The sequence below is a fragment of the Ascaphus truei genome, chromosome 3, assembly GCF_040206685.1.
Source record: "Ascaphus truei isolate aAscTru1 chromosome 3, aAscTru1.hap1, whole genome shotgun sequence".
NCBI classification, from domain to species: Eukaryota; Metazoa; Chordata; class Amphibia; order Anura; family Ascaphidae; genus Ascaphus; species Ascaphus truei.
Window position 1 is genome coordinate 367,586,100 of NC_134485.1, and position 24,103 is coordinate 367,610,202.

At 46.9% G+C, this 24,103-nt stretch overlaps 1 protein-coding gene across 3 annotated transcripts in view; it reads left to right on the plus strand.

The window, feature by feature from the left end:
• The first annotated feature begins 15,363 nt into the window (after positions 1-15,363).
• Positions 15,364-24,103, plus strand: part of HSPH1 (heat shock protein family H (Hsp110) member 1) — a 39,476-nt gene continuing 30,736 nt past the window's right edge. For all 3 annotated transcript variants that reach the window (XM_075592152.1, XM_075592154.1, XM_075592153.1), the window contains exons 1-2: positions 15,364-15,854; positions 22,427-22,484. In XM_075592152.1, coding sequence (XP_075448267.1) covers positions 15,748-15,854; positions 22,427-22,484 — 165 coding nt within the window. In that variant the 5' untranslated portion in view covers positions 15,364-15,747. The remainder of the gene's footprint in view (positions 15,855-22,426; positions 22,485-24,103) is intronic.

The following is a 24,103-nucleotide window of genomic DNA, read 5'->3' on the forward strand; positions in this document are numbered from 1 at the left end:
ATAGCCCAAGTATTTTGTAGTGGATTTACCCAGGGCACATTTTTTTGGATTTGCAGTGAGCCCTGCTTCTCTTAAGGACGTCAGGACTGCCCTTAACCTTTTTATATGAGACTGCCAGTGTCTGCTATAGATGACAATGTCATCCAAGTAGGCCGCAGCATATTTCCTATATGGTCGTAGTACCTTGTCCATTAACCTTTGGAATGTGGCTGGAGCCCCATGTAACCCAAATGGCATAGTAACAAATTGGTATAAACCAAGAGGGGTGGCGAAGGCAGTTTTGCATTTGGATTCTTCCGCTAGAGGTATCTGCCAATATCCTTTCGTGAGATCTAGGGTGGAGATATACTCTTCTTTACCAAGAGAGTCAAGCAATTCATCCACCCTATGCATTGGGTATGCATCGAATCTGGATACAGCATTTACCTTTCGTAGATCCACGCAAAACCTCACCTTCCCATCTGGTTTAGGGACCAACACTATAGGGCTACACCATTCGCTGTGGGACTCCTCAATCACGCCCAATTCCAACATGTCTATTATCTCCCTCTCTACCAGGTCTTTTCGGCCCTCTGGCAATCTTTAGGGATGGTACCGTACTTTTACGCCAGGTTCTGTCTCAATCCTATGGGACACTAAATCAGTCTGCCCTGGCAGCTCAGAAAAAACATCTGGGAACTGGTCACATAATTCTAGTAGGTCTGACCTTTGTTCTGTCGTTAACTGCCCTCCCATGGGAACCTGCTGGTCATTGTACATACTACCCTTTGGAAGCTGTGGACCCAAATCCGTCTCTCCTTCCCGAGGGTGGATGAACAGCGATCTCATCGTTTTCCAGGGTTTCAGGAGGTTTACGTGGTAGATTTGTTTACCCTTCCTGGACCCTGGTCGAGAGATCTCATAGTTCACCTCCCCGGTGCGGCGGAGAACTTGGAAAGGACCCTGCCACTTCGCCAGGAGTTTACTCTCTGATGTCGGTAGTAGTAGCATCACTTGGTCCCCAGGTTGGAAGACCCTCAAGCGAGCATTTTGGTTGTACTGCCTCTCTTGACGTTCTTGAGCAGATTTGAGGTTTTCCTTAGCAAACCGACCTATCATGTCAAGGCGGTTTCTAAGGTCTATTACATACTGAAGGGTATTCTTGGAGGGGGAGGGCTCCTCCTCCCAGGATTCCTTCAGTAGGTCGAGAATACCCAGAGGTTGGCGTCCATATAGGAGCTCAAACGGGGAGAAGCCTGTGGATGATTGGGGAACTTCTCGTACCGCAAACAATAGGAAAGGGAGAAGTTCATCCCAAGCTTGCTTTTCAGTGTCCACAAACTTCCTAAGCATGGTTTTTAAAGTACGGTTAAACCTCTCTACCAATCCATCAGTCTGAGGATGGTAGACTGAGATCCGGACGGATTTTACCTCCAATAACTTCAGGACATCCTGCATTAACTATGCCATGAAATTTGTTCCCTGGTCAGTTAACATTACTTGGGGAAGTCCTACCCTAGAGAACAGTTCTAACAGCCTGTGAGCAACCTGTTTGGCAGTGGCTGATCTCAGAGGGAAGGCCTCAGGATATCTGGTGGCATAATCTACAACAACGAGTATAAATTTATGTCCCTTCGCAGAGGGTTCTAAAGTTCCGACCAGATCTACCCCAATTCTTTCGAATGGGACGGCTACCAAGGGCAGAGGCACCAAGGGAGCCGGCTTCTGTCCTTTTTGGCTAGTTAACTGGCATTCATGACATGTCTCACATAGTTTCATGATGTCACCATGTATGCCTGGCCAGTAAAACCGGGACGAGATGCGGTCTGTGGTCTTATCTCTGCCCAAATGACCACCCCATGGGAGAGTATGAGCTAGGGTGAACACTGTTTTAATCAACCCTTTAGGGACTAGCATCTGTCGAATGACCTCCCCTGTTTGTGTAACATTATTCACACGATATAGGATGTCATTCAACAGTTCAAAATGTGGAAACACTCTTACACCTTGTTCATCCATTATCTTGTTGTTGACCTGTACCACCTTCTCATATTGTCTAGCCAGAGCTGGGTCATCCCTCTGCCTCTGACGGAAGTCAGGAAGATCCAGGTCTGGCAAAATTCCCGTATCTATCTGTTCCCCACCCTGGTCATCTCCGGCCATGACCTGCAGTCCTTTGGGCTGACTAATGTTACCAAGAGTCCTAGCCTTTCTTAACCAGTACTCTTTTTCCGCACGTCTCTGTTTACGTGTCTTTGGGACATGGTGTCTACGGGGGAAAATCTCTGGGGAAAAAGGAAACAAGTCTCCGGGCTTCTCCGGTACCAGAGAAGTAGGCTCCGTAGAAGTAGGGGCCAACAATGTTTCGAAGTAGGGCCAGTCTCGGCCAAGTAGAACAGGAGCAGGTAGCCAGGGAGCAACTCCCACTAGTAGGCTAGCTTCTTGATCCTTGATATGCAGTAGAATGTTTGCCGTCGGGTATCTCTTTGTATCCCCATGGATACACTCGATATTCCAAGGAGAGTCATAGGATAGTCTGTTGCTTGGAATTAGGCCCTCTAGGATCAGGGTTTTTCCAGATCCCGAGTCCAGCATGGCTTTTACTATTTTCCCCTCCAGAGATGCTGGGACTAACCACGGATTGTGGTCCCCTCGGAGAGACGCTGTGGCAGTGGTACTGCCATATGAACAGCCCATCTCATCATCTCCTGAGTCCGCAAACTCGGTCGTCAGCGGAAGCTCTCGACGGGGTTCGGTGTTTGGACTTCGCTGTTGTATGGGATCCTCCCTTCTGGTTGGTGGTGGTATCCTCTCAACAGGATGGGTGACTGAAGCCCAGGTTTTCGGGGAATACTGTGGGTGGCGGCCTCCCTTGAGTGATCCAATGGCCTCGGACCCGGGACGGGCGTCTCTGCGGGAGTTTGTACCAGGAACCCTCCGAGATGGGAAAGGGTCTTCCGATCGGGTTGACTGGATTTCCCGAGCTGGCGGGATATAGACCCCTCGATTGTCTGCTCTCCTGCCTCTGGTATCACTGGAAGCAACTGGTGTTTGCACGGACCGTTCCCAGTTATCCTGTTGGGTGTCGTCGCCAAGGAAGTTTTCCACCAAGCAGACCGCTGAATCCAGGGAAAATGCAGCGTGTCTTTTTACCCAGGAGCGGGAGGAGGGGGGCAGTATCAGTATGAACTGCTCGAGCACAAACTGTTCAAGGATCTCTGCCTTGGTATGCTTCTCCGGTTGTATCCACCTGGTACAAAAGTCTACTAAGCGGTGGGCTACGACCCGGGGTCTGTATCTGTTTGTATATTTGACTGTCCGGAACCGCTGACGGTAGGTCTCTGGAGTAAGGCCTAGGCGATCCAGAATAGCAGCCTTTAGTTGCTGATAGTCCATGGCCTCGTCTTCTGGAAGAGCTTGATAGGCTGCCTGAGCTTCTCCTATGAGGAGTGGAGCCAGAGTCGTTACCCAGCGTTCAACTATCCAGCCGTGGGCCGTGGCTACCCTTTCAAAAGTGAGGAGAAATGCCTCTGGGTCGTCGTTTGGCTTCATTTTGGGTAGCATCACTGGTGGGTTATTTGGAATCTCTGGTCTGCCTGGGGCTCGGCCTTCGGCCAGCAGTTGGAGTAGCTTTTCCTCTCGCCGGGCCTATTGCTCATCTTGCTGGGCTTGTCGCTCAGTTTGCTGAGCTTGATGTTCTGCTTGCTTGGCCTGCCATTCTATTTGCTGGGCCTGTTGCTCAGCTTGCTTCTCTGCTAGCTGGAGCTGTTGCTCAAGGAACTGATAAAAAAATGTCTCCATTTTTTTTTTCTGTGTGGCCCTTCAGATACAGGGGCCGTCCGACATCTCAATTCTGACACCACCTGTGGCAGGATGGCCTGTAGCCGAGGTCAGGGAACAGTCCACACGTGTAGTTTCAGGATAATGAAAACGTTCAGTGGCTTTATTTCTCCACAACATAACATAACATGCGGGTACACTGTCCCTTCAAACCAAAACAAAACCTGCTCCACATTGGGAGATCTGACTAACACACCAGGCCTATCTAGCAGGCTGGCTGGCTAGACCATAACCAAACCATAAGTGTACTTTCAGCAGTCATGGAAACAAATGACAATCCTTACTTGGGTTGAAGTAGTGACTTTGGTGAATCCCTCTGGCTAACAGCTCACATAGCAGTGTGCTCTGGTCTATGGCAGGCAACTACTGCCAGTAACAAGATCCTTTTCTACCTTGCTGGCTATCAGGTGTCAGCTTACCTCCTGATTACCTAGCTTCCTCCTGAGTTAACCTTCTGAGTGCTGGATGCAGCACTCAGACATATGTTTCCCAGGCATAACTGATAGGGGTTGACTTCACCCTGTCACAGTCTACTTTTCTGCACTAATCAACATGCACAAGTCTAACCCACGCCGACTGTTCTCTGTCTTTGATACTCTACTCAAACCACCCTCAGCTGCCTCTCCTTCCTCCATCTCCGCTCAGGACTTTGCTGATTATTTTAAGGAAAAGGTGGAATCCATACGGCAGAACATCCCCTCTGTTTCTTCCCCCCATCCTACACCTCTTCCTAACTCTCCTCCTGCCTTCCTTGAGTCTTTTTCCACTGTCTCAGAGGAGGATGTGTCGCTGTTGATCTCCTCTTCTCCCTCTACCACTTGCCCTCTTGACCCCATTCCCTCCCATCTCCTAAAACCTCTAGCTCCTACTATAATCCCTACGCTTACACACATTTTTAACTCCTCCCTCTGCTCTGGAACCTTTCCATCCTCCTTCAAACATGCAACAGTCATACCATTACTCAAAAACAGCAAGCTTGACCCTACCTGTCTTTCTAACTATCGACCTGTCTCCCTCCTGCCTTTTGCCTCTAAACTACTTGAACGTCTTGTATTCTCTCGCTTGCTCCATTTTCTCAACACCTATTCTCTCCTAGACCCTCTACAATCTGGCTGCCGCACTGCTCACTCCACCGAAACAGCCCTCACTAAAATAACTGACGACCTTCATGCTGCCAAAGACAGAGGTCATTACACTCTGCTCATATTACTCGACCTCTCTGCAGCATTTGACACCGTGGACCACCCTCTTCTCCTCCACATTCTCCATACTCTAAGTATTCGGAACAAAGCTCTATCCTGGATCTCATCCTACCTCTCCCATCGTACTTTTAGTGTCTCTTCTGCTAACACCTCCTCCTCCTCTATTGATCTCTCTGTGGGGGTACCCCAGGGCTCTGTCCTGTGACCTCTTCTCTTTTCTCTGTACACACTCTCTCTAGGTGACCTAATAACATCTTTTTTGTTTAATTATCACCTCTATGCCGACGACACACAAATATACTTTTCAACACCTGACCTTACACCTGCTGTACAAACCAATATTTCTGAATGTCTCTCTGCTATATCATCCTGGATGGCCCTCCGACGCCTTAAACTCAACATGGCTAAAACAGAGCTCCTCATACTTCCTCCCAAACCTGGCCCTACTACCTCCTTCCACATTACTGTTGGAACTACAATCATTCACCCAGTAGCCCAAGCACGCTGCCTAGGGGTCACATTCGACTCCTCTCTCACATTCGCCCCTCACATTCAAAACATTTCTAAAACTTGTCGCTTTTTCCTCCACAATATAACTAAGATACGCCCTTTCCTCTGTTGTTCGACTGCTAAAACTCTGACTCAGGCCCTCATTCTCTCCCGTCTTGATTACTGTAACCTCCTGCTGTCCGGCCTTCCTGCCTCTAACCTGTCTCCCCTACAATCTATCCTAAATGCTGCTGCCAGAATCACTCTACTCTTTCCTAGATCTGTCTCAGCATCTCCCCTCATGAAATCCCTCTCCTGGCTTCCGATCAAATCCCGCATCTCACACTCCATTCTTCTCCTCACTTTTAAAGCTTTGCATTCTTCTGCCCCTCCTTACATCTCATCCCTAATTTCTCGGTATGCACCATCCAGACTCTTGCGTTCTTCTCAAGGATGTCTTCTTTCTACCCCCTTTGTATCTAAAGCCCTCTCCCGCCTTAAACCTTTTTCACTGACTGCCCCACACCTCTGGAATGCCCTTCCCCTCAGTACCCGACTAGCACCCTCTCTATCCACCTTTAAGACCCACCTTACGACACACTTGCTTAAAGAAGCATATGAATAGCACTGTGGATATTCTAAACACGATACATAATGCTTGGCCCACTGCAGACGCACTTACCAGAACTCCCTCTTACTGTCTCTGTACGTTCTCCCTACCTACCAATTAGACTGTAAGCTCCTCGGGGCAGGGACTCCTCTTCCGAAATGTTACTTTTATGTCTAAAGCACTTATTCCCATGATCTGTTATTTATATTATCTGTTATTTATTTGATTACCACATGTATTACTACTGTGAAGCGCTATGTACACTAATGGCGCTATATAAATAAAGACATACAATACAATACAATACAGTACTGTATGACTTTCAAAATGTTCCTTCTCATATTTAAAGATATGCACTCTGTCCCTATTTACATCTCAGCCCTAATTTATCGCTACACACCTGTCCAACTCTTGCGTTCTGCTAAAGGATGCCTTCTGTCTACCCCTTGTGTATCTAAAGCTCTCTCCTACCTAAAACATTCCTCACTCACTGCCCTACACATCTGGAATGCCCTTCCCCTGAATATCTGACTAGCACCCCCACTCTCCGCCTTTAAGGCCCATCATAAAGAGGCCATCCAAGCGGGTGTTTTGTTCCATGGGATTGAAGCAGGGGGTCTCCATAGCTGAACCACAATAATTTCTGCACGGCTAGCAGCAATCACGTAATGGCCGCTTTTAAAAGCTCCCGTGACCTGCGGGCTAATAGTAAGCCATGATGTCATCTGGTGTGGCTTCCTATTGACCCACATGACACGGGAGATTTAAAAAGCAGAGCGATATGGACACCCCATATGGAGGTATCTCAAGAAGTAGGGGGTCACCAGAACTGAAATTGATGTTATTAAGCTCCGGAAACCCCCGCTTCATTCCTATGTTAAAAAAACCCCGCAAAAATATTCATCCGCTTGGCTTGCTCCTTTAAAACATACCTCTTTAACGAAGCATATGGGTAGCTCCATTGACTGATACTATACATCCTAAATGCATTTCAATCTCAACCACCCCAGTGTACGTCTGCGTTGCCCCAAAGGCGGACAGCCTTTGGCACAGCCGAAGGGTAGCCAAATGGTGTGAACCGTTTGCTGATGTTTGATAATGTTAAAGTGATTTAAAGCTGCTCTATTTCAAACTCACAAGACCTTTATTCCCTGTACCAAATTTTCCAACTTTACCTGTCCATGAAATGTCTGTGAATTGACTGTATAACCCTGTTATTTTACTGTAACCATGTATTTTTTATAACTCTGTGCCCAGGACATACTTGACAACGAGAGGTAACTCTCAATGTATTACTTCCTGGTAAAACATTTTTATAAATAAATAAAATAAGTTTACCATGACCCCTTGCAGGCGTACACCAGAACACCCTCATACTGTCACTGAAGGCTTTCCATACTTACCACAAAAATGGAAAGACTGTGACGTTCTCCCGAGTTGAAGGAGGATGATTTGGTGTATAAAAAAGCTTTATTGGATCATTTGGAAATAGACCGACATGTTTCGCGCGTAGTGCGCTTTATCGAGGTCCCTTCTGAGCTAGCCACCGTAGGGACTTTTAAATACCTCGTGTTCCCGGCAAAAAAGCTGGTATTCGCGTCACATGCAACAGCTGGTGCGCTGCTGCGTATCGCGCTAGTTATTCAGAATATTAAAAAAATTAAAAAAATTAAAACAACTTTATTTGACAACAAACATTTAACAAGAGAACAAGGGTTGCCACATTCTCCCAGAGAGCCTCTGCTATCTTTAGAATAAAGAGGGTAGAAAGTAGCAAGACATTGTCCCTGAACATAATAAAAGCAAAAGCTTGTTTAGAATGATTGCCTTTCAACACACGACACCACACATAATATTGATATAAACTATATGATATATGTATGTGTATTGATGGATGATAATGAATGCCTCAAGCATTATAGACTCAATATAATAATATTAGACATAAATTCACTCTGGCAATAGTATTATATACTAACCAGAAATAATAATTTCATTCATTCATCCCATAAAAAACACCTCAATGATATTCTCAAAAAAAATGCATAGAGGTATAAAATGCAGATGAATCAATCAGATCATATCAACAATCAATTTGAATTAATTTGAACGTTGGCACAATTTTTCTTCTTATGAATATGCACATACTGTAATAATCCTGATATAATAACCATAAATCATACAAGATTACAAAATCCCTTTAAAAAACGACAGTAGGGAAAGGCAGAACCCATGAACTAACAATATACAAATATACAGGAATGAAGCGCCTGGAGGGGGAAATTGAGTGAATGGGGGATGGGGAAGGAGCAAAAATGGGGAGGGGGGGGTTGGGAGGGGAGAAGGGAAAGGAAATAAAAAACAAACAAAAAAAATTGAAAAAAATATATAATGTGTATATAATACAAATAATAAGACTTCAAGTCATAAAAAATTACTGAGATCCCAGTCCGAGTTGAGTCCTCTGGGCATTCTAGTTCGCAATGTAAAGGTCCAGTACATTTCCCTATGATCAAGCTTGTTAACCTTATTTCCACCTCTAGTTAATGGTGGGACCATTTCAATGCCCCAGCACATCAAGTTCTTCAAGTTACCCTGGTGCCATTGTGACACATGTTTAGATACCGGGTGATTTAAATCATCCCAAATGCATTTACTATGACCCCTTGCAGGCGTACACCAGAACACCCTCATACTGTCTCTGTAGGCTTTCTATACTTACCACTTAGGCTGCGGCCAGTGTGATGCAGAGCAGGCGTGATCAAGCTCAGCGCGATCAAACACATTGCTAAAATGTGTTTGTCCAGCGTGAGCACGCGCGTGTATGTGCCGTGAGCGCACTGCTGCTTGCAGAGACAAATACATTTGATTCTGCTGCTCGCTGGAGCGTCACGTGAGTGGTTCCCCGATGAGGGCGAACCAGCTACGTGACGTCATGGCCGCGCCCCCCGACATGCACCCGAGCATGCAACTGGCTGGCCACAAATCCCCCAAGCAAAATCAGCGCCGTGCTCAAGTGCCAGCGTGCCCTCATTCACCCTGGCCGCAGCCTTAGATTGTAAGCTCATCCAGGCAGTGACGCTTTTTCCTAATGTTTACTTTTATTTATGAAGCACTCAATGTTGTGTATTATTGCTGTAAAGGGCTATGTACTGTATATGGATGGCGCTATATACAGCTAGGTCCGGAAATAATTGGACACTGATACAAGTTTTGTTATTTCGGCTGTGTACCAAAATAAATTCAAGTTACAGTTAAATAATGAATATGGGCTTAAAGTGCAGACAATCAGCTTTAATTTGAGTGTATTCACATCCAAATCGGAGGAAGGGTTTAGGAATTACATCTCTTTAATATGTAGCCTTCTCTATTTCAAGGGTCAAAAGTAATTGGACAATTGACTCAAAAGCTGTTTCATGGACAGGTGTGGGCTATTCCTTCGTTATTTCATCATCAATTAAGCAGGTAAAAGGTCTGGAGTTGATTCCAGGTGTGGCATTCGCATTTGGAAGCTGTTGCTGTGAACCCACAACATGCGGTCAAAGGAGCTCTCAATGCAAGTGAAACAGGGCATCCTTAGGCTGCAAAAAAAAAAAGAAAATCCATCAGAGAGATAGTGGGAAGATTAGGAGTGGCCAAATCAACAGGTTGGTACATTCTGAGAAAAAAAGAATGCACTGGTGAGCTCAGCAACACAAAAAGGCCAGGACATCCATAGAAGACAACCGTGATGGATGATCGTAGGATCCTTTCCATGGTAAAGAAAAACCCCTTCACAACATCCAGCCAAGTGAAGAACACTCTCCAGGAGGTAGGCATATCATTATGCAAGTCTACCATAAAGAGAAGACTTCACGAGAGCAACTACAAAGGGTTTACCACAAGGTGCAAACCACTCATAAGCCTCAAGAATAGAAAGGCCAGATTAGACTTTGCCAAACAATATCTAAAAAAGCCAGCCCTGTTCTGGAACAGCATTCTTTGGACAGATGAAACTAAGATCATCCTGTACCAGAATGATGGGAAGAAAAAAGTATGGTGAAGGCTTGGAACAGCTCATGATCCGAAGCATACCACATCATCTGTAAAACACGGTTGAGGCAGTGTGATGGCATGGGCATGCATGGCTTACAATGGCACTGGGTCCCTAGTGTTTATTAATGATGTGACAGAAGACAGAAGCAGCCGGATGAATTCTGAAGTGTATAGGGATATATTGTCTGCTCAGATTCAGCCAAATTCAGCGAAGTTGATTGGACGGTGCTTCACTTTACAGATGGACAATGACCCAAAACATACTGTGAAAGCAACACAGGAGTTCTTTAAGGCAAAGAAGTGGAATATTCTGCAATGGCCGAGTCAATCACCTGATCTCAATCCGATCAAGCATGCATTTCACTTGCTGAAGACAAAACTTAAAGCAGAAAGACCCACGAACAAACAACAACTGAAGACAGCTGCAGTAAAGGCCTGTCAAAGCATCACAAAGGAGGAAACCCAGCGTTTGGTGATGTCCATGCGTTCCAGACTTCAATCAGTCATTGCCTGCAAAGGATTCTCGACAAAGTATTAAAAATGAACATTTTATTTATGATTGTGTTAATTTGTCCAATTACATTTGAGCCCCTGAAATAAGGGGACTGTGTATAAAAATGGTTGCAATTCCTAAACGTTTCATACGATATTTTTGTTCAACCCCTTGAATTAAAGCTGAAAGTCTGCACTTCTATTGCATCTCGGTTGTTTCATTTGAAATCCATTGTGGTGGCGTACAAAGCCAAAATTATGAAAATTATGTCAGTGTCCAATTATTTTCGGACCTAACTGTAAGTGTAACCCTTTTACCATACCCCCCCCCCCCTAAGTGAGATTGGGGGTATGCTCCTTTCTGGCTACTCTTAGGTGTTTGGGCTGTAACCTGTTGGTGAACAGGAGGGCTGAGGGCTCTGCGGTGGTGTGGGGAGAGCCAGGACAGGGACAGGTTACCTTGATCTTTCTCTGGTGCAGTGCATCCACCCAGCAAGGATCCCCTGTAGATATTCAGGGTAGGGACCCCCACTGACACTCCTTCATTCTCAGAGATAACAGGAACAGACAGCATGTCTTTTCTGGGTGGTATTTATTACAGGCAAGTATACAGCATATCACACAAGCTTCGTCTTAACGGCATATTCCCTTCTCAGGATTCTCTGCCATCCTGTTCAGAGCCCTGTTACAGGCCTAAGTCTCCCTTACTCCATGATTGGGAGCTCTTCAACTGCTCGTAACAGCATAATTCCCCTCCCTCCCTGCCCCTCTTGGGTGGGAGTGAGAAAACTCTTCTCTTTCCTTCTCTCTGCTCACTCTCTAACTCTCAACTCAACTGAACTAACTAGCTAACTAACTAATTTGGGAGGATGTCCCAATTTGGTATATCTTTGGGGAGTGTCTCTAACTCTGACTCATAGCAAGCCAGAGCCGGATACAGATTGGCACACACACACTAGGGGGCGTTCCAACCAATATCCACGCCTCAGATTGACATCCTCAGAAGTTGCTAGGCCTTCCCTTGAATACTGATGACATCATTCAAGGCTGTAACACACGCACACAGGCCTAAAGAAGGAAGTAACCTTTCCACTGCCTGCACTAACAGGTCTGACAGAGGAAAGGCCCAGAGAAAAGAAGTAACTGCCGGCAGGCTATGTTACATAAGTAAAGTTATGAAGTCTCGTAACCCAGGGGGGGCATAAAGGGAGACAAAACACAACAATCTAAGTGCAGACAATAGTGTTGAGTGAAATAACTAAATGGTAATCTTGGCTCCTATGTGCAGCCTCCTCCCAGGATTTCAGTGTTAATCAGGCAACATCAAAATAGCTTCAGGTGGTGTGGATCACAGATGGTCTTCTGAGTTTGAAGTGCTATTAAACTCCAGTATCAGCGAGATCATAGGATGTAAAAGTAAAGGAGATACCCATAGTGCAGATCAATAGTATAAGGTATAAATTTGACAAATTCTTACAATAAAAACGTATAAAATACGCATGAATCACAATTGTGACATGAAGGATCGACTCGTGCTGTGGCCCCGCCTCTGATAAGAGTCTGATACACTCTGGGGACTCTTCCGCGTTCGGCTAGCTGCCTCCCAATGGCTCTCCGGAGCTCTGCTCCGTCACGGTCTCCAGAGCGCCGCGTCACTTCCGGTTCAGCTTAAGGGATAGGCAGTCACTCGGCACCTCGTCTCTCCTCCTCGGGGCGGTCCTACTCTACGCGTTTCACCGGTAGAGAACGTGGCTTCGTCAGGAGTATGACGCCCCCTTCCTCATCTCAACTTTAAATACCATGCACAATTAAAATATCTCTAACATCTGTGATTAATCATCAATGGGTAATTGGAACTGGTAATTAATTGTATTCACATCTCTGTTTGCAAAAAACACGGGTTGGTTTTAATTCTATAACTAATTGTTGAAAAACTTACTGTTTGAAAACACTAACTGTGTTTAATGGATAGAATAATTATGAGAGGTATATAGTATTAAAATATATAAAAAATATGTATAAAAAAGAATGAATGGTCGACATCTGTAGCAATTTAGTGGGTGACATTTAGCACTATAAGATACATCAAAGAGTTACAAAAATGATGAATAAATACAAGGATGTGAATGCAATACTTTCAATGCCTATACAATATACATATACAGTATGTAAAGATATACATACAGAGGGCCGGCTTGTACTTTTACGGGCCTTGGTGCAGGGGATTTTGCAGAGCCTCTCACCTGGTTCTGTGCGAAATCTTCTCCTTAGGCCTCGTCCAGGGTGGCACTGAGCGGGCGCGCTCACGCTGGCCACGATGAAACACATTGCTGCAATGTGTGTGGCCCCGCCACCCCCCCCCCGCACCTAGCTGGCCACAAATCGCCTGGCCGAGCAAAGCGAGTGACGTCACAGCGCATGAGCGCAAGCGCGCTCCCTGCCTGGCCTCCGCCTTAAGACGTTGTGGCATCACATCGCCATGCGATGTCACGTCGTCATTGCAACGCAAAGCCATTTAACGTCACAGGGCCATGATGACGGTACGCTGTAGGAGATGCCGCCGGACAAGGTAAAGATACTTACAGAGGCCCCACGCGGTCTCCCCCGACCATCAGTTTAATTGTTGTGGGGAAGAGTGCGGTGCTCGGGGCTCTGGCAGGGGCTCCATTTTCTCAACACCAATTCTCTCCTAGACCCTCTACAATCTGGCTTCCGCACTGCTCACTTCACGGAAACAGCCCTCACTAAAATAACTGATGACCTCCATGCTGCCAAAGACAGAGGTCATTACACTCTGCTCATATTACTCGACCTCTCTGCAGCATTTGACACCGTGGACCACCCTCTTCTCCTTCACATTCTCCATACTCTTGGTATTCGGAACAAAGCTCTATCCTGGATCTCATCCTACCTCTCCCATCGTACTTTCAGTGTCTCTTCTGCTAACACCTCCTCCTCCTCTATTGATTTCTTTGTGGGGGTACCCCAGGGCTCTGTCCTGGGACCTCTTCTCTTTTCTCTGTATACACTCTCTCTAGGTGACCTAATAACATCTTTGGGTTTAATTATCACTTCTATGCTGACGACACACAAATATACTTTTCAACAAATGACCTTACACCTGCTGTACAAACCAAAGTTTCTGAATGTCTCTCTGCTATATCATCCTGGATGGCCCTCCGCCGCCTTAAACTCAACATGGCTATAACAGAGCTCCTCATACTTCCTCCCAAACCTGGCCCTACTACCTCCTTCCACATTACTGTTGGAACTACGATCATTCAGCCAGTAGCCCAAGCACGCTGCCTATGTGTCACACTCGACTCCTCTCTCACATTTGCCCCACACATTCAAAACATTTCTAAAACCTGTCGCTTTTTCCTCCGCAATATAACAAAGATACGCCCTTTCCTCTGTTGCTCGACTGCTAAAACTCTGACTCGGGCCCTCATTATCTCCCGTCTTGATTACTGTAACCTCCTGCTGTCCGGCCTTCCTGCCTCTCACCTGTCTCCCCTACAATCTATCCTAAACGCTGCTGCCAGAATCACTCTACTCTTTCCTAGATCTGTCTAAGCATCTCCCCTCATGAAATCCCTCTCCTGGCTTCTGATCAAATCCCGCATCTCACACTCTATTCTTCTCCTCACTTTTAAAGCGTTACACTCTTCTGCCCCTCCTTACATCTCAGCCCAAATTTCTCGTTATGCACCATCCAGACTCTTGTGTTCTTCTCAAGGATGTCTTCTTTCTACCCCCTTTGTATCTAAAGCTCTCTCCCGCCTTAAACCTTTTTTCACTGACTGCCCCAAACCTCTGGAATGCCCTTCCCCTCAGTACCTGACTAGCACCCTCTCTATCCACCTTTAAACCCCACCTTAAGACACACTTGCTTAAAGAAGCATATGAATAGCACTGTGGATATTCTGAACACAGGATACATAAAGATTGGCCCCCTGCAGACGCACTTACCAGAACTCCCTCCTACTGTCTCTGTACGTTCTCCCTACCTACCAATTAGACTGTAAGCTCCTCTGAGCACGGACTCCTCTTCCTTAATGTTACTTTTATGTCTGAAGCACTTATTCCCATGATCTGTTATTTATATTATCTGTTATTTATTTGACTACCACATGTATTACTACTGTGAAGCGCTATGTACATTAATGGCGCTATATAAATAAAGACATACAATACAGTACAAAGACCGGCCCTGCACACAATATGAATTACATTGATATACCATATACATGTCTTTAATGATCCGCCACTTGCAATATGATTGACAGATACCTGTGATTCTTAACCTTTTTCGTATGTTTGTAATTTTCTCATAATTTTCTTTTCCCGAATTGCTACCTTTGCTTACAGGTACATACTGTAAGGTAGTAACCAGGAGGAGGTGATTAGATCCCTGATAAAGTGACATTGATCACAAACCCGACCCCCTCCGATCGCTTGCTGATCATATACTTTTGTACTCATTCTTAAATGAATGTACTGATTGAATCACTGATTTAATCAATGCCCGCTTCGTTGCACTGAGTCCGTGTTGGGAGTTTTTCTGCAGCTTCTGAATCCGGATCCCGCCTCCCCTGTCAATCATCCACCTCCCTGCCCCGCCCACTGATGGTAACGCCGGCGTCTCCGTCGCCCTGGAAACCTGCGACGTCACCTTTCAACTCCGCGTTCCCATTGGCCGGGGGAGCTTTCGAGAAGCGTCGAGAACTCGGAAACCGCACGTGGAGCCGGCGAGTGTTGCGAGCTGCAGCTTCTGGAAGCTTCTTCCACGGGAGGTATATGAAGCGGCGCAGAACCGCATCCTCCCCCCCCACACAGTGATACACACAGGGAGGCAGCAGGGCCTGAGCACACAGGGACACAACGGCGCCTGATACACGCAGGCAGACAGCGGTGCCTGATACACGCAGGCAGACAGCGGTGCCTGATACACGCAGGCAGACAGCGGTGCCTGATACACGCAGGCAGACAGCGGTGCCTGATACACGCAGGCAGACAGCGGTGCCTGATACACGCAGGGAAGCGCGATATCTGCCGGGGTTTGTGTGACCGGAGTTGCTGCCAGCGCCGTCTCCCATCATGTCCGTGGTCGGGTTCGACCTGGGCTACCTGAACTGTCACGTTGCCATCACCAGAGCCGGCGGCATCGAGACCGTGGCCAACGAGTTCAGCGACCGCTGCACCCCGTGAGTTCCCGGGGAGGGGATGTGACAGTAGCTGGTGATGTGACAGGAGACGGGGATGTGACAGGAGCAGGGGCTGGAGATGTGACAGGAGCAGGGGATGGGGATGTGACTGGAGCAGGGGATGGGGATGTGACTGGAGCAGGGGATGGGGATGTGACTGGAGCAGGGGATGGGGATGTGACTGGAGCAGGGGATGGGGATGTGACTGGAGCAGGGGATGGGGATGTGACTGGAGCAGGGGATGGGGATGTGACTGGAGCAGGGGATGGGGATGTGACTGGGGATGGGGATGGGGATGTGACTGGGGATGGGGATGTGACTGGAGCAGGGGATGGGGATGTGACTGGGGATGGGGATGTGACTGGAGCAGGGGATGGGGATGTGACTGGGGATGGGGATGTGACAGGAGCAGGGGATGGGGATGTGACAGGAGCAGGGGATGGGAATGTGACAGGAGCAGGGGATGGGAATGTGACAGGAGCAGGGGATGGGGATGTGACAGGAGCAGGGGATGTGACAGGAGCTGGGGCTGGAGATGTGACAGGAGCTGGGGCTGGAGATGTGACAGGAGCTGGGGCTGGAGATGTGACAGGACCTGGGGCTGGAGATGTGACAGGAGCTGGGGCTGGAGATGTGACAGGAGCTGGGGCTGGAGATGTGACAGGAGCTGGGGCTGGAGATGTGACAGGAGCTGGGGCTGGAGATGTGACAGGAGCTGGGGCTGGGGGTGTATGGTCAGAGGTGAAGGATGAAAATGAATCTCATCAAGTTTTGATGTGTTCTTAAAGATGTGCATCATTAACCCCCAACGTATTGCAGACCCACTGGGACTCGTGAGGTTAACTCCATCACCGTAATCCCAAGGAGCAAAATTATACCTTGCAAACGTAACCCATCCAGTGTGCGGCTATTAACATGCATTGCACCTGTCTGTCTATGGGTCTTGGCATGCAGACTAGGTGATGCACTGTACCCGGATTGCCTGTCACATCCTGGAGTATTTAGTAGTGTGTGTGTGTGTGTGTGTGTGTTGTTTAGTGTTATCCTACTGAGTATCCCCGGACATGTATCAACCACTTCCTTGTTTCGCTTAACGTCATGATTTTTCAAGATGTCTGGAGATTTGTAATCAAACTTGGTAATACGGAGTATCAACCATTTCGGAACTGTCCATCATTGACTGATTTATTAGCGCTTTTTAGTCTATCAGGCCTATTAACTCCGGTCAGTGTGTCTGCTAAACCCTTATAATACTGAAGGGACGTAGCCGAGTCATTGAGCCAGGATCAGCCTCCTTAGAGCCCCCAGTTTATAGAATGCGTGATGTCACAATGCAAAAGGTACTGTGCCACTGTGACGTAGCCAGGGACAGAAGTGTGTGGAATGTTATGTGTCGGTGCACGGAGGGGAGGAGCTGTCCGCGCTGCAGCTGCCAGCACAAGAGGCTTCACTATCGCAGGCATGTTGTGTGGGGTGTGCGACAGTATGAACTCGGGGCACTTACACTGACAATGTAACAGGTGCCGTACTCGCAATATTAAGGCCTCGGCCAAGCTGCGCGCTGAGGCTCAGGGAAAGCGGGTGCTTTCCCTGGCCTTGCGGGTGCTTTCCCTGCGCGCCGTCAGGGGGCGGGCCAGTGACATCACAGAGCTGATTCGCCCTCATTGGGCGAACCGCTCACGTGACCGGCCTTGCGCTCCGGCAAGCGGGGAAATTGAAAATTTCCCTAAGGCCTCGTCCATGGTTGTTGCTTGCTGGCTGAGGCGCGCTTCCGCTCAGCACTGGCCCCTACAGTCGCAATTAGAGCGGGTTTAGTAGGGGCTTGCCTACACTTCCACAAGCGCGCGGAAGCGTAGGTCTTAGGGAAATTTAAAATTTCCCCGCTTGCCGAAGCGCAGGGCCAGTCACGTGAGCAGTTCGCCCAATGAGGGCGAACCAGGTCCGTGATGTCACTGGCCCGCCCCCTGACGGCGCACAGGGAAAGCACCTGCAAGGCCAGGGAAAGCACCCGTTTTCCCTGAGCCTCAGCACGCCAGCGGGAAGCTTGGCCGAGGCCTAAGACCTACGCTTCCGCGCGCTTGCGGAAGCGTAGGCGAGCCCCTACTAAAGCCGCTCTAATTGCGGCTGCAGGGGCTCGGTTCTGAGCGGAAGCGCGCCGCCGCCAGCAAGCAACAACCATGGACGAGGCCTTAGGCTAAGGCCCCGGTATCTCCGCTGTAACCCGCGCCCGCGGCGCGTTCAGCCGATTCCCCGGTCTGCAGTTCACTGCAGGAAGAGAGACTGTGGGGGCATGGCGGGGGAGCAACGGGGGCGCGGCCATGACGTCACCCGGCAGGTTCGCCCTCATTGGCTGAACCGCCGGGGGACGTGCCTAATCGCTCGAAGCGAGTCCTGCTCTCAATTCTATTGAGAGCAGGAGCAACTCTCGCCTGAGCGCTGCGGCCCCCCCTCGCAGCGGGCCCGGCGCCATTGAGGGGAGGGCTCTCGTGTGGCGGCCGCTGTAGTAGGCAGTGGGGGCAAGGCCTTACTCTCCAGTCTCACTTATTTGCCCACATTATATTTTTCAGTATCAAGACCCTTTCACACACACACACACACACACACACACACACACACACACACACACACACTATTTTCTTGGTTAGTAAGTACTACCTGCCCTGGGCACATTGCCCTTGTGGGTAGGCAGTACTGTGTGGTTGGGATGGCCCCATAGTCTTAGATCTGTCAAAATTCAAGCTATACTGTATATATTATTTCTGTGGAAAAAATACACTTACACTTAGTGCAGACATGTCAACCCTCAATGATTTTGGACTAGTCTAAGCATAATCATTCTTGGTCACTAATTAAATCACTAAATTCAGCTTTTATACAAGCCAATTACATTTTTTTATTCATTGGTATCTGACTGCTATCTTTATTTTCCTCTTCACATACAGTATGTGGCACGTGGCACTTCTGCTGCAAAAATGGTCTGTGAAAGATGGTACTTGAGGCCGGAAAGAAAGAAATCTCTCTCAACATATTTGGCATTAAAGAGGCAATCCAAGCTCTATCTTATCTATCTTATCTATCTTATCTATCTTATCTATCTTATCTATCGTATCTATCGTATCTATCGTATCTGTCTTATCTATCTATCTATATCTCAGCTAGCCCTCGCAAGAGCAGACACAAGACAGCACTCGGAGGTAAGTGAAAAAACCTGTATTGAAAGGTGAAAACAGCACAAACATAACCAACGTTTCGGTCCTCGTGGGACCATCCTCAGCACCACCCTGAGGAAGGTCCCACGAGGACCGAAATGTTGGTCATGCTTGTGCTGTTTTCACCTTTCAATCCAGGTTTTTTCACTTACCTCTGAGTGCTGTCTTGTGTCTGCTCTTGCGAGGGTTGACTGCTCTCTATCTCTCTCTCTATCTCTCTCTCTATCTCTCTCTCTATCTCTCTCTATATATATATCTATATATATATTATATATATATATATTATATATATATATCATTTTAATATATGCAGCCTTTTATAGCCTATTATTGAAAACGAATTACATAAGCTGCCGATTGATTCGTTCTCCTTTAATCGATCAGCAAAATCCTTTTTCCCAGGGTTAACTAAATGGCTACCTTTCAGTTTCAAATCAATCCTTTAGCAAGTGTAACTCAGCAGCTACAATGTGTTCTTATATTACGAAGGTAACATTGATTATTGTTACAGTTTACAGCTCAAATTGCTGGGGATTATTGGCAACAAATTATCACAAACAGAAAAGTGTTCTAAAGATCTTGCACTGCTGGGGAGGTGGCTAAGGCCGCGCTTATAGTGACTGCGACCAATGACATCGCAGTCGCCATTGCCGAAAGTTGTAATTAGATTTTTAGCTACGTCGCTGGAGACAAGGCCAGTGACGTCACTAAAAAAGCGGGCTGCGCAATTTGATTGATTTAGAGAAAGTCACATGTGGCGACTGTCTCTCTAAAAAATCAAATTTACCCGGCTTCAACGGAGTCCATGTATTTGTTTCGGAGCAATGTCGCAAGGCACTGCGTCCATGGTCAGGCAGACCTTGCGTACGCTGACCGATCAAACTGCCCAAGGCAGTGATCACTTCCATGCGGCGTCGTGCGGGAGGTGGCGCGCGTTGCGCAAGAAATCAGTTCAAACTGATTTCTTGGTGCGACAGGCCTGTCATGGCATGCACCCTAGACACGCCCACGGACGGCGTGTGTACCATGGCCAGGGAAAGCACCCGCTTTCCCTCAGCCTCCGCACGGCTGAACTTACCATGGACGCAGCCTAAGGCCTGGGACATGGTGCAGGGGGAGCGCTGGGCAGCGCTGACGCTAATGCTCTCCTGCTCAAGCAGGAGATTTTTCTTGTCCCTGCATGAGCGTAAGCGAGCGCGCTTGTGTGCCGGGTGGGAGGCGGGGCTAGTGCGTCACGGCGCCGACGTCACGGACTGCCAATGGCTTCTGGCAGTCACGTGACCGGACCTGCGCTTCCCTCAGCGGGAAATCTAAAATTTGTCTTTCGGCTGAAATTCCGCACGCCTGCGGAAGCCCCGTCTAAAGCCGCGCTGATAGGGATAATGTTTCCCCTCAGCGTGCCCCAGCACGGTCTTTTTGACCATGTTCGAGGCCTAAGGCTAAGTCCCCGCTGGCGCTGAGTGTGCTCATGCTTGGAGAGCGCTCCAAGCATGAGCGTCAGGTGTCCTATTGTATGCGGGGGAGGAGGGGGCATTGCGGGCCAGCTGAGCGCGCGGTAAGTATAGATTTTTTGTTTTGCTAAGCGCCGATCGCGGCTGTGTGCATGCGCACGAGCGCTGCGCGCACCGCTGGAGCGGGGACTTACATATATCTATATATGCAAGTCTCCTTCACAAGTGCCGCCCGATCAACGCTAGCGGGGACTTAGCCAAGGCCGCGTGTATAGTGCCCTCGACGGTCGACGCGACTTCGGCCAAAAACAAGCGTGCGCTTATAGTAAGCGTGACTGCAACGGAGTGTCGCGAATTTTGGTAGCTGGCAATATTTGATTTTTCAAGGGCTGTCGCCTCGTGACAGCCCCTGAATCAATCAAATGCCAGTACGCCCGCGCCGCCGCAAAGCCAAATATAACTTTTGCTAGCGGCGACTGTGACGTCACGCGTCGCCAGTCGCGGGCACTATGCGCGCGGCGTAAGGCTGGGGCCATGGTACTGCAGACCGTGCGGAGGCGTCTGCACGCTGAGCGAACAGACTGCCTTTAAGACAGTGTTCAAGTCCATGCGGCGTGCGGGCGCATCCGGGCAGAAGCAGGAGGGGGCGTGCGTTGTGAGATTTAAACTGATTTCTCAGCGCGACAGACAGGCCATGTGAGCGGATAGCCCAATGACGGCGAACCAGCTCCGGATGGCGCGCGTACCATGGCCAAAAAATGCACTCGCTTCAAGCGGGTGACGTCACGGCCGCGAGCGCCTCCACGGGCGACGGCACTATGGACCTGGCCTAAAGCCTGCTATAGAAATCAGAGGATGCTCAAAACTCATTAAAAATGGCAAGAATTGGATTTTAAATCTTACTGATTGGTTAAATAAAAAAAATACGTAGGATATTGCTTTGAATACTCTACATTTATGTGAAAATAATTCTTAAATATTAGTATTGTTGATAAAATAACTAACTGTCCTTCAAAGCAGGCTGAGAAGAATGATATAAATATAGAATTTCAGTGTAAATGGCTTCAAAAACAAAATGGTAAAACTTGAAATATACTTTCAGCAGGGCCCCGGCCATACGGCGGGTTCCGTTCTAAGGGCCCACCGTATAGTGAAAATCACTGGAAAGGGGAACCAGCGATTTTCAGCTATGTGCAACACAGATTTCCAAGCTACGTTCTGCGCATGCGCGCCGGCGGCAAAGCCTCGAAGGAGACATGGCTGCCCCCTTCTCGGTGCCGCTGTATCAGCGGATCGCCGAGAAGCGGGGCCCTGCTGTATTTACTTTAACATTTTCTAGATATACTGTATTTAGGGGCAAATCACCCACACCAAACCTATTAACTGTCTTTATTTAGTTGGTTGTATAAATGACTGCTTCAATATTTAGGCTTAAAAGCGGTAATCACCGCACAATTATTACTTCCTCCCCCCCCCCCTTGAAAAGAGCTGCAGGACCCCACAATTGCTAGAATAATTCACATTTAAATAATAAAATAAAAAAATCTATACAGACACGTGTGTTTGTGTGTGTCGTCTTAACGAATAAAAAATCACAACATTGTCTTCTGATGACGTTACAAATTTCAATTACCCACCAAAGCAGGCCTTACTACAGCCATTTTGTGTCAACCAAGTAAGTACTGTATCTCTTCCCAGTAGAAAAATACTGCTTGTAACTTAGAATCTAGGGAATCCCTGGAGGTTGAGAACCGCTGATCATTTCACAAAGCAGATAATATTAGTACCCCAAAAATGTTTTTACTGCTAGACGTACATGTGTTTTAGGTTCATGCCAGTCTTTGCCAGGCTCTGTATTTTCATTCATTTTAAAGCTCTTTGTACTCATATTGTATTTTGTTCCCTCAATTAGGGCTGTGATATCATTTGGGTCCAAAAACAGAACAATTGGTGTCGCAGCTAAGAATCAGGTATGTGTTTTTCTGTTAGTGGCTTCATAATTTAGTTTGCTTTTTCATTGACAAAAAAAAGCAGTTTCCTGTTCCCAGCGTATGAATGATCATTAGTTGTATCTTGGACGTGGATTGTTAATGTAATATAATGCTTACTGCCTATGCGTGTGTGAGCAATTTACTAAAACTACAGAAATACAGGTGTACAAAAGGTGTAATATCGGCATGATGGGATAAGACTTGCTCAACTCTAACGTTATCCATAGAAGTACTCCTGGATTTTGATGAAGTGACTTTTAAGGATGCACCACTATTGCATTGCAGATAATACTTAGTACATATCTATATATATCTATATTAGATAGTAGTGGCACTGCACTAAAGTTAAACTAAATGCCTGGGTGCAAATTCGAAAAGTTTTAGTAAACATTTCAGTAACTTTGTTTGATTTTTAAAATCAGTTCAGTGTTTTTTTATTTATTATTATTATTATTATTATTATGAGCAGGAATGGCTCAGTGAGTTAAGACACTGAGTTTGAAGCAGGGGAACCTGCTCCTTGTGACCTTGGGCAAGTCACTTAATCTCCCTGTGCCTCATGCACAAAAAACATAGATTGTAAGCTCCACGGGGCAGGGACCTATCTGCAAAATGTCTCTGTAAAGCGCTACGTAAAACTAGCAGCGCTATACAAGAACATGCTATTATATTTCGATAGCTTCTCTCTTTTTTTTTTTCTCTCCTGGATGAGATGCGGTTCCCATAGCTGAACCACGTTAATTTCAATTCCGGGGACACCTGGAGAGGGGGATGGCCACGCCTACCCGTGCGCTTCATAGTTACGCCCATCTGTCGCTCAGAACACTGGTCTATACAAACACAGTGTGCTTCAAGTGCACAAGCTTTCGCGACAACTATTAAACAAGCCTAAAGCATCAACATCTCTCCCCCCCCCTTTTTTAAATTTTATTTATTTATTCTTATTTGTATATGTAAAGCATGTGACTGTATAATTCTACATTCTTCCCTAAGCTGGCCTTATTGAATGCTGGCAATTCTATCTGCGCAAAATTAGTAGTGGTATGTCTTGATGATCTCTGAAAATTAAAAACTACATTTTGTTTGATAACTGTTTAATAATATTATATAGTATTGGGTTGTTTTGGCGTGCAATATAACCATGACATTTCTATCTCTATACAACTGATATCCACATTTGCTTGTCCCCTGAACTACAGTATTAAGGAATTTCTCTTGAAATTAACCTCCATGGCAGACAAGTAAAATGCACAACTCTTGTGTATTTTTGCATAAAAGGTTTTATTTTAAACAAGTGGAAATTTGGAAAAATGAATATTTGCGTACGAGAGGAAAAAAAGAGCGGTGTTTTCTTCCCCCCCTATTTGTCTTTGAAAAATGTCATGACATCACTTTTACATACTCTATGAGCAGAAATGTATCTTTAACTCTGAAAAGACAGGGTGGCATTTACAATAAAGGAAACCAAACTAATGTAGAGTATGGTTAGGTTTTTATTTTTATTAATCTCTGCATTCACCTGGCTCCTCTTTGCAGCTATTACTGCTGGGTGCAAGTGACTGCAATACTGCTTGCATGGTTTAATAGTTACATTATAA